An 11,659-nucleotide genomic window follows, 5' to 3' on the forward strand; every position below is an offset into this window, starting at 1 on the left:
AAGTAGATACTCAATCAAACTTTGATTCTTAAGCATATTTATGTTATGGATTTTTAGGGCATATTTTGTTTCAAAAACCATGTTTAAATGATGCATATAACTTATTTAAACTTGTCAAACCCTTACTCTTGTTTTCATCATGCTTAAAACTAAAAATTACACTCTGGCACAAGGCATGATCGATCACCCTACTTGGACATGATCGATCATACAAAATGCAGTGTGGTAGAGCTTGTACAACAAGATCAATCATATAGAATGCTACTAGTTGAGCCTATAAAGTCTGATTGATCATGTTTTACTGCACGATGGATCATATAGAACTTTGCATTGCTATCAAGCATGTTCAATCAATTGAATTAAGTTGATCAATCAATGAGTTTTCTGAAATGTTGAAAACTCATTGATTGATGCCCTACTTGATCAATAAACCAAGTGAATACAAAAAATATAGTTGATCAATCTTACCTTTTCATTGATCGATCAACACTTTTTGTTGCTTTTTGTAAAAGGTCAAAAAATGGCTAGTTTGGCTAGGAATCTTATGAATATGCTCTCAAACTTGTAAGAATAAGATTTGAACTTACATTGTCATATCAAACCTCAGAAGATTATTTCTAAGCTTCAAATTCTAACTTTACCCTTTTGAAGAGAAAAACTCTAAATTTGCCCAAATCTGCCAATCTCTCATACAATTCCATGCATTCAAAGTTCCAACAAGCTCCTATACATTTCACTTAACTTCTTAAAGATTTGGAGGTTTGGATCTCACTTGAAAAATTACTATCTTTCCAAAAGAAAGTTGTAAGTCTAAGTTTATTCTTTTGTATTTTTACTTTTTTTAATAGAGGTTCTCTAGTACCTTAAGGCTAGAAGAATTGGCATTCTAGGGCCTGAAATCTAGAAAAGGAATGCCAAATAGAGCCAAACTCTAAGGGAGAGATCTATTTGTGTAACTGGGGATTACACTTGGCTTAATGAGATCCATAAATCTCATTGTAGTTTTAAGTTAAAAGAACAAATTAGTGAAATTTTCCTGAGCAAGGGTTCTTGGTCAATGACTACCATTAGGAGAACATCGAGAAAAAAAACTCATTTTCTTTATGGTGTTTGCTTGTTAAATATTTCTCATATCTTACTTTTAGCATTTCATACATTTTATCCCCCCACTTGAGAAGCCACCTAGGCTAACAAACACCACATCTCATGTTTGAATCCTAGAGGCGTCTACCTATGAAAATAGCTACCAATGCCAAAGTGAGAGTGCCACAAATGTGAAATGGATTTTTTTATCTAGAGGGAAAACTATCATAGAATAATTGATGTTGTGCCAGATAAGAATTAAAATATTGCAAAGCTTTGTGGCACTCAAAATCATGACAAGCAACAATTGTAGGATCACTTGATTCTTACAACTTCTTAATCTTATTCTTGATTTCACTAAAACATCAACTTTATTCAATGATAATAAAAGTGTTATTCCTATGATTGGTAATCTAATATCAAGTGATTGTTAGAAACACATAGATTGGACTCTCATTTTGTTTGGCAAAAGGCGATTTTTTTTAATAGTGATTGACAACATATACATATGGAAGATCAACTTGCTGATAATTTCATGAAGGCCCTTATTATTAGAAGACATACTCACCAAAAACCTTAAGGTTGGGTCTAGCCCATGTTCAATTTAGGGTGGGATGCCATGGAGAACATGATGTGCATGAAGAGGACAAAGTGCCCAAAAGTGCTACACCTATCTCTCCAATTAGATAGGTTGAGGAGTGCCACACTTTTTCCTCGAGGAGTTCGGACTCAAACTCTTAAAATGAGTCTGACACCTTTTGGAAATATCTCTCTCTAAATTTGTTCATTGTGCATTTACATTTTAGATGTAAATTTTCCTTAAATCAAAACTTGAGTTTTCAGTTTTTTCCCTTCATCTTGTAGACAAAAAAGAGATGAAAGACAAATAGATCACAACGACATGAAAATTTTAGAGTTTGTGTATGAAAAAAATTAAAAGAAATAATAATTTTTAGTAAATAAAACTTATTCACACACCACAAATGAACACCAACGTTTTGTTATCCAAGTTGGGGAAATTCCACTAGTTCAACAACCCCAATAGCTTGGAATTTGAATAGAAAAAGATTTTTTTACACATGCTTTAAAAAATGGATATGCATGCTAGAAACATGTTAAAGAAGCAAATGACCAATGGATCCCAACCTTTTAAAGAAAATAACAAACGTTCATTAAATTCTCAAGTGAACGTCTGGTGGGATATTTACCCGAGTCACACAAGCCATTAATTTGCCTTTGACGAAAAGCTGACCTAACGATCATTGATGATTGGAATGTGATTCATCACGCGTAACAAGCTATATTTTTTTAAGGAATGACTTATGGGTTGGGATTCAACACTCAGTAAAAATTCCCCCGCCTCCCCCTTTTCCCGACGATTGCAGAACCTGATTTATAAAAACTAAAAAGAGTTTACAATCCCTAAAAATTACAGTCACTTTTTTGAAATATCTTTCTCTAAATTTGTGCATTCTGCATTTCAATTTTAGATGTATACTTTTGCTTCAATGAAAACATGAGTTTTCACTTTTTTCCCTTCATCTCGTAGACAAAAAAGTGATGAAAGACAAATAGATCACAACGAAATGAAAATTTTAGAGTTTGTGTATGGAAATAATTTAAAGCAATAACAAATGTAAATAAAGAAAATTTATTCACCCACCAGAAGTGAACACAAAATTTTTGTTATCAAGTTTGGGAAATTCCACTAGTTCAACAACCCCAATAGCTTGGAATTTGATAAGAAGGAGATTTTTCCACACATGCTTTTAAAAAACGGATATGCATGCTTGAAACCCTTTAAAGATGCAAATGAGCTATGGATCCAAACCTTTTAAAGAGAATAAAAAACGCTCATTAAATTCTCAAGTGAACGTGCGGTGGAATATTTACACGAGTCAAACAAGCCATTATTTTGCCCACATACAAATAAATCTAAGTTTGATCATTTTTTCAGTTGATAGTATTATGTCTGGCAAAATACTTTTTTATCAAAGAAATACTAATTAGGTATGGAATACATCATCCATTCTAAGAAATATGAGGCTACTATCCACTGTTAACTTAAAAACTAATACAACCAGTCATCCATTCTCAAGTCCATTAAGTCATGCCCTCAGAGAAATTACTTTAAGCTAACTTCGATCATTTTTCTATGTTTTATAACCCGAGTTACAAAAACTTTTGGAATTAAAAGTGGATTAGAACCCTGTAGGAAGCTGAATCCTATGGAGTTGAACCCATGGGTGGATTCGACTACCGCATTAGAGCATTAGAAATAATGTATTTGAATCATTGACATTAGATTCAAAGCAATACAACAAAAATTCAATCTTTTAGAATGTTAGAGATAGATTTGGAAGGTTATAGGTCTCCAAAATTGTTTAGTGACCTACTAATATATTTGCTAGTAAAAAAATGATTTATTAATTATTTTTAATAACTCATAGCGGCTGGAAAATGTGCTATAAATGTTAAACTCGAGTCAAACTTTAAAATATGCTTGCCCACATAAATTTCTAAGTTCCTTAGTGTTCCTAAGGGGGGGTTAGTCAACTTGAAGCCCAATATGAAGATCAGGTGCATTATGCTGTTCATCAGTTTACGTCGTTAGTGGAGCGCCAGACTTCATGTCATCGGGATGCTGGGGATGAAGCGGAACATCATCTTCACGTTATAAAAAAATGGAAAGTGGTTTTCGGCCCTTTTTTCCATTCATCCGGATGAAGGGAACGCGGGGGTTCGAACCCTCGACGTTTTTTTTTCCCTCTCTCTCCTCGCACCCCCCCTCTCTCGCTTTCTTCTCATTTTCGCTTTTTCTCCCTCTCTCATGCACCCCCTCTCTCGTCTCCCTGTGCCCCCGACGCTTTGCTCTCTCTCTTCTCTTGGACTCTCCTCTCCGACCTCCGTCTCTGCTCCCTCTCTTCTCCGGCCTCTGTCTCTCGGTCTTCTCTCGGACTCGCCCTCTCTCCCGCACCCCCTCTCTCGTCTCCGTGCCTCCCTCTCTTCTCTTGGACTCGCTCTCTATTTTTCTCTCTCGGCCTCCCTTTCTTCTCTCTCTTCTCCCTCTCTTCTCCCTTTCAGCCTCCCACTCCCTTCTCTCTCTCTCGCTATTCTCTTTTCCCCCAAAATACATTCCAATTTCGTTCAATTTCCCCATTTTGATTTCGATTTTGACATTTGGGCATCGATTTCCCCATTCGGCTTTGATTTCACTCTTCGCTTCGATTTTCCCCAAATTTCAGAAGGTATGACTAAACCCTAATTTTTTTCCATTAAATTAGTATTTATTTGATTTAATTTTAGTTTCAGTGCCTAATTGGGGGTTATTTGTGCATAATTGTGGGATTTAGGGTTACTGTTTAGGGTCTAAATTCTTGATTTGGGTTAGGGTTTATTTTTAGGGTTTGGTGCTCGGTATTTAAGGGACCTAGAATTAGGTTTTAGGGTTTATGGTATTTTTAGGGATTAGGGTTTTTAAGGTTTAGGGGGTCTAGGGTTTTTAAGGTTTGGGGGCTTTTGTGTTTTTAAGGTCTAGGGTTTTTTGGGTTTAGAGTCTGGAATTAGGGTGTAGGGTTTAGGGTTTAGGGCTTTAAGATTTAGGAGGTCTAGCGTTTAGGGTATTAAGTTTTGAAATTAGTGTTTAGGGTTTAGGTTTAGGTTTTATTAGGGGTTTTTTAGTCCAATTCAAACAAGGCTGAGTCGCCTACACAGGCGTCCATTAGCCAACGAAACCCGACCCCCATCACTGACGAGGTACAGTTCGTAGTGACTGTGAAGTCATATGGGGCTCTACCAGGGGGGTTTGGTGAATTTGGACTTGATGTGTGTGTTTTTGCATTGTTTAGTACGTATGCAGTAGTGAAAATAGTTGATTAATTTTGAAATGTTTTAGAATGTTGTTGAGAATTTTTGAAGTGTTATAGAATGTTTTTGCCATGTGGTGAGGAGATTCGGGTGTTATACATATCTACCACATGGTATTCTATTTTTTATGGTTTGTGTTTCCGTGACGGGTAAAGGTTGTCTGATAAAGTTTTTTCCATGAGGGCCATCTCGAATTTAGATTATACATGGTTGTAAGAATACAACCAACTGCTCGACCATATAAAAAAAAAAGATTTGCTAGACATGAGTCTAAAATTGCTAAAACATAGAGAAATTGGACTTGAGAGAGAAAGGGAGGCTAAAATTTCTTGGAGAGATTTGGGTTTATAATTTATCCAAAAGTGGATTTATAATGCTGTTACCTTTCCTACATATATATATAAGTACCCGGCTAGTGTGAGCCATAGAATTTGCAGTACTCCAATTTTCTAACTTGAATTTAAGGTAGTGTCCCCCAACCCAGTCTTCTGTTAAGGGCGGAGTCCCCTGGAGACTACCCTAAACCTATCCAAGCTTTGGTCGGATCGGGTTTCTTGATTTGTAGGTGAAAAATATAGACAAAGAAGGAAAGGTGGAAAAAAGCAAGTAATCCATGTAACCGATGCTCAGGTGCATCTCGTCTCGATCTGACCGGAGCGTGACATGGGTGGTTGGTTGAGCTACACTTAGAGCCGTTGAACCGAAACAAACGGTCCAAGTCGTGCCTGCCGACCCGATAAACTGCCAAGTACGTCACGCACTGTCAAACCGCTCGTAACGTGGGTGACTGTGCTTCTGGGCCCGCTTCTCTGGCGCCAACGTGTCTCCCCCGACCAACCGACTTCGCTTCCCCTCAGTTGTCGACACCAACCGGACACGACTCTCTCAGACTGTCACGTGATACCAAGAAAACCTAAAAGCAATCCATTTAATTTCATTTTTTATGACCAAAACGCCCTCGAAAGAACACCACCTGATTTAACAAACCATGGGTAGCATAGTACTTTCCATGTCGAACATTCTTACGTCATCCTCTTAACCCTTCGGTGGAGGCCAGTTAGCCGGGATGATCAACGGCCAGGACTGGTTGACTTGGTAACAGTGCGTTTCGGGTGAAAAACCTGAAAAGTATCGGTCGCCGACACCGGTTTCCCGTTGTCGGGTTGAAAATGTGTCAGATTTTTAAACGCGGATCGCACGTAATACTATAAAATGAATTTAAATTTAGGTACGTAAAAATTTTTGCATTATATATAGTAAACCCAGTAACCCATCTTCTTCTAACTCGGAAGTCTGATTACAGGTATCGGTTTTCGCTGCTGCTCGTGTGATTCTTCAATGGCGATTCTGCACCGGTCTCTTCTTCTAATAGTCCTCTTCCTCGGTACGTGCTTTCTCTTCGTTTCTGTGTCTGGATAGTGGATTGAATTCAATTCAGAGAAAGGTTAGGATTGTTGTTAACTCGCGGTTTCTTTATTTGTTGCTGTTGATTGCAGGATTGAAGGGAGTTCCGGGAGCGGTTTTCACTTTCGTGAACCAGTGCAATAATCCCGTCTGGCCGGGGACGCTGTCCGGTAACGGCGCCGCTCCTCTCGGAAACGGCGGGTTTTTGCTTTCTCCCGGAGCGTCAGCCTCCATGACGGCCCCGGCCGGATGGTCCGGACGCTTCTGGGCGCGCACTGGGTGCTCTTTCGACGACGCCGGGAACGGGCGGTGCTCTACGGGCGACTGCGGTTCCCTGAAATGCGCTGTCGGAGCCGGGGGCGTTCCGCCCGTTACTCTCGCGGAGTTCACGCTGCAGGGCAGCGGTGGAAAGGACTTCTACGATGTCAGCCTGGTGGATGGATACAACGTGGGGATGGGAATCAAACCCACCGGCGGCACGGGCGACTGTCAGTACGCCGGGTGCCTGGCGGACCTCAACCACAGCTGTCCGGCGGAGCTGCAGCTTCAAGAAGGCGACGCGGTGGTGGCGTGTAAGAGCGCCTGCGCGGCGTTCGACAAGCCGCAGTACTGTTGTACGGGCCCCAACTCCTTGCCGTCGACCTGCTCGCCGACCACCTACTCCCAGATATTCAAGACCGCCTGTCCGACGGCGTATAGCTACGCTTACGACGACGCCTCCAGTACCTTCACTTGTACCGGCACAGATTATGTAATCACCTTCTGTCCTTCCGGCCCCTGAAGCATCATCCATCTTCATTCTTCTCTCCACAATTCACAGTTCCAGGCGACCCATTTCTTCTTTCTGCTAGTAAATACATATCAGTTTATCAGATTGTGAACCTCGACATTCCTGCTCTCACAGTTTTCATTAAATTTTCAACTACGAACAATCTTATTAGATTTTAAAAGGAATTTCTTTCTGGGTTTCTAGATTAATATGATAGAGAGAGGCGCGATGGGTGTGGGGAATTTTCTGTTCCCTGTAGGCCTCCGCCTCACCTAATCCAATAAATCGGAACCGGTGAGATACTTCATGCGGAGGGTTTGCTTTGAATTTTACAGAGATAACGGGTTCATGCAAAACAAAATGGAAAAACGTCGCTGTTCTTTTGGTTGGGTTGGTGACAAAACGTTTAAAAACATTATTAACGCCAGATCCATCATTCTGTTCGGCTCTACAAGATCTGTTGTTGACGCTCTGGTTTTGTTTCATTTGCAAAATGGGCAACTCGATCTTTAATTTGAAATCCGACATAATCTGGGACTCCTTTTTGAAATCTGAGACGCATCTGGATTCCTTAGGGTAACGTTAAATCATTCAACAGAGCCTGAATCGGGTCTTGACAATTTGATCCTCTGAAGTCCAGCTCGAGGAATTCTGCCAGAATTCGCCTATGATCGACCCCATCAATTGGAGCAATAAGTTGAATTTACCTGAGCTCTTGAATCTCTGCAACGGTCATGGACAAAAATGGCAGCAGTGGAGGCGGGCTCCACATGCAGGTTGGAAGTATTGACAGGCCTGAGTTGAGCACCCGAAGCCTGTTGTCTCCAACCTTGTCTCATATTTACATAGAGATCTGCAAATAAATGGCTGATGTTATCAATATTTTAGGAGATCAGAGTGATTTGTGAGGTTAAGGAGCATAAAAACGCAAGAGGACAAACGTCACTGATCAGCTGATCAGCTCAGTACAATTCATTTCCGTCAAAATTCAGCTTAATCAAACCGCTTGATTGTGAGGGAGAGTAAATCCAGACATAGACTGTGGCCAAAGTGGGAGGGAGAGCAGCCACTAGTAAATTTTGACCAGTCCTGCCCATGAGTCCTTTTCTTAATCTGAGCTGAAGTTTCAGCCTATGTAGTTGTTACGTTTGGGTTTGGGGAGGTTCCTATTATTAGAATTATGGTTTCAAATATATTATTTATGAAATAAAATTATCATAATTTTATTGGCGTGGAACCCATTTCTAGATGTTTTGTCATTGGATGTTCAGTACATGGAATAATAGCCGGCGCATCCCCCCTATAGAGGTTGATTAATTGGTTGCATTGACTTAGTGGACACATCCCTTGGGAATAAGGAGATGTATCTCTCTTGAGATGATGTATCCTTATGAATAGTCATTAATGCCACACCCTTTAGAAATCTATAAATTCCTTCATGGTCTTACAAGTGAGGTTAATGCTATTTGCACACCCAGTCTGGCTGAACGGGACTTATAATGTCCAAACCACTGACTTAAAAGTGGGTTGTCTAAAGGGTGTAATTTAAACCATTATTTTCTGGCAGAAACATATTAGCGCATCCCCCCTAATGTTTCTGGCACTGTCTTAAGGAAAATAATGGTCAAAGTTGACTAATCCCCCCTTAGGACAAGAAATCCAAATGAGAGTGTCCGGAATGTGTTCTCCAATTTTAACATTTGTGAGGCATGTGAGGACGTTAGAGGCCAAGAAAGCTTTTGAGTCCGTGAGGGCTGTACAAAGACAAAGGTTTTATCCACCTGAATCAAACCATAAGTTCCGAAATGTGGGTGTTTTGGAATTTGGAAAGGACCGACCAGTCCGACCAGAATTTTGTGAGACGCCCATTACCCAAATAGCATTCGATCGCCTTACTGAAGGTCGAAAGCAGGAGGAAGATTTTCCTCCAGATAGGAGACATGAAATAGCGACGACTGCCTTCAGTCCACCAACCATTCAACTTATTAGCTTTGGCAGCAACAAGAGCCCTCCAGATCAGGTCTGGTGACTAGTTGAATCGCCAAATCCACTTAATGAGGTAGGCTGAGTTGGTCTCTAACACCAAGCCCACCGAGATAAATAGGTTGACACACATCAGCCCACTTGACAAGATGATATTTTCTCTCACCATTGAGCCCATCCCAAAGAAATTTCTTTTTGAGACCTTCAAGATGGTTTCTCACCGAAGCGGGGCAATGGAAAAGGGATAGGTAATAACTAGGAATGTCATGTAGGCATGATTTTATGAGGGTGAGTTTACCAGCCTTGGAGAGGAATTTACCTAGCCAAGTGGCCAGATGCCCCTCCAGCAGCCCAACCACACAGTACCAACTACTTTTGGGAGGAGTGCCGGAAGACAGCAGAAGGCCCAAAAAGGGACAGAGAGGGTTAGCCATTGCAGCCAGGACATTCTGGTCAATGTTAAACCCGGAGATGGAAGACTTGGCCTAGCTCACTTTATGCCCAGATGAGAGTTCAAAGACATTGAGAAGAGCTTTTATATGGGTAACTTGGTCCATCATGCCCGTCGCCGAAGAGAAGGGTATCATTTGCATATTGCAGAATGGCAATGTCTTGGTTTGGATCAGCAAAGATGACATTAAGCCATCCAGAGTCTTTGGCACAGCGAACCATGGAGGACAGGTACACAAAAATTGTGTCTTTATTTTATTAAAGAAAAGTTGAAACATATCAAATACTTCAGATTTCTCCCATAGAAGATACACCCAAGTACATCGACTAAAGTCATCAATGAAAGACAAAAAATACAAAACCAAAAATACTAGATACAGGCCAGGACCCCAAACATCAGAATGCACAATGTCAAATAAGCGACTGCTTCTAGATTGACTGAGAGGAAAATGTGTCTGGTGATGCTTGCCCAATTGACTTGACTTGCACTGCAATGAAATGCTAGAAGGAAATGCAGAAAAAGGTTGAACCAACTTCGCAAGGGAGAGATGACTTAACCATAGATGCCATTGTAAAGGCGTATCATCAAAATGTAATGCCTGTAATGAGTGTTATGAGTGGCTCTCCAAATAGTACAATCCATCTTTCTCACAAGCAGAACCAATCGTTCTCCTTGTCGCAAGATATAGGAGAACACAATAAGAAGGATAAAAAGTGACGGAACAATTCATAGACTATGTAATTTAACTAATGGATAGTAAGTTTAAAGGAATTTGGGAGCAAACAGTACAAACCGGGGTGACAAAAATATGACAGAACTAATGTACCCATTCCTTATACAATAGGTATTTTGGTCTTCTTACTTCACTAATGGTATCCCTTTATAGAGGAGCGACGACGCGACGATACGATAAGGAGAGACAATACGATAACGAGAGCGATGATGCGATAAGGAGCGACGGTGAACGATACGATTCAGAGCGCCACGGAGAAAGACAAGATAATGAACGATGCGAATCGGAGAGGATTGAAAACAAGTCGATGCGGATCGTAAAGCGAAGCATCGTGAACATTGTGATGTCGATCGATACGAAGGGATACAGAGAGACACTCGGGACCCCATCTTGGGGCTTCCCCCTCCTTCCTCTCTCGTCTCAAAGAATCCAGACCCCTAGAAACACACACCCTCCCATAACGCCCCCCAAACCCTTTGGTGGATGCCGGATCGATGAAGAAGACGCAGCAGCAAAATAAGCTCGTTGAAGCAGAGACCTCCAGATCGAAAGAGCCAGCCAACGAAGAAGGATGGCAAACTGTAGTGAGTCACACATCAAGACTGGATCAGATTGGAAAATCTAGAAGATTTTAATTTTCGAAATGGCACTGGATCTATCTCTCTTCAGAAGACGACAGACTGCATTGGCTCCTCTTTGAAAATCATCGCTCGAGCAGGAGTGAAAAAAAAATATCACGTTGTTTGGCTCTGGTAAATATCCAAAAAGAGGAGCCAATATTTAACTCAAACTATTTTAAGCTAAAGCATGACTAAAAAATTTCTCTGAGAAAAAAAAGTATTTCCTTTATACAAATTCAGCATTATAAATGTTCCGAGAGAGAGATCCAAACTTGAGTTTCCACTCTTCCACTTTTCTTGTAAACAAAAAAGATATAAGGCAAATAGATCACAACAAAATGAAAATTATAGAGTTCATGTATGCAAAAATATTTGAAAACTATAATAAATTTAAGTCAAGAAAATTATTTCACGCACTAAAAATGAACTCCAAAGTTTTGTTATCAATGTTTGGGAAATTCCACTAATACAACCCCCTAATAGTTTGGTGGAAATTTATAGGATAAAGACTTCTAACTGATCCTACCATGTATTAAATGTGGTGGATATGCATGCCAAAAACATGTTGAGCATGCAAGTGACCTAATGATCCAAAAATTTCAAGGAGTAGAAAAAATTAAATTCTCAAGTTAACGTGTGTTTTGATATTTACCAGAGCCAAACAACCCACTTTTTGCCTATCCTTAAAAATCACAGATACTTTTTGGAATTATCTCGCTATGTATTTTTTCATTTCCATTTTGGATGTT

The 11,659-nt window shown here is 40.2% G+C and overlaps 1 protein-coding gene across 1 annotated transcript; it reads left to right on the forward strand.

Annotated features, from left to right (window-relative positions):
- The first annotated feature begins 6,247 nt into the window (after positions 1–6,247).
- On the forward strand, positions 6,248–7,235 carry LOC137951387 (pathogenesis-related thaumatin-like protein 3.5). The gene is made up of 2 exons (XM_068798004.1): positions 6,248–6,334; positions 6,447–7,235. Exons 1-2 carry the CDS (start codon positions 6,289–6,291, stop codon positions 7,133–7,135), a joined length of 735 nt encoding a protein of 244 aa, XP_068654105.1. The 5' UTR covers positions 6,248–6,288; the 3' UTR covers positions 7,136–7,235.
- The last annotated feature ends 4,424 nt before the right edge of the window (positions 7,236–11,659 follow it).

This window comes from Aristolochia californica, unplaced genomic scaffold (genome assembly GCF_029961685.1).
Source record: "Aristolochia californica isolate CCGP_79_NKW_82.1479 unplaced genomic scaffold, dmAriCali1.0.hap1 SCAF_15, whole genome shotgun sequence".
NCBI classification, from domain to species: Eukaryota; Viridiplantae; Streptophyta; class Magnoliopsida; order Piperales; family Aristolochiaceae; genus Aristolochia; species Aristolochia californica.

What these genes read in the sequence shown, in the direction of transcription:
- LOC137951387 (XM_068798004.1), top strand. Translation starts at nt 6,289, where the DNA reads ATGGCGATTCTGCACCGGTCTCTTCTTCTAATAGTCCTCTTCCTCG. An exon ending in TCTAATAGTCCTCTTCCTCG is followed by an intron (nt 6,335 to 6,446) that starts GTACGTGCTTTC and finishes TGTTGATTGCAG; the next exon opens with GATTGAAGGGAGTTCCGGGA.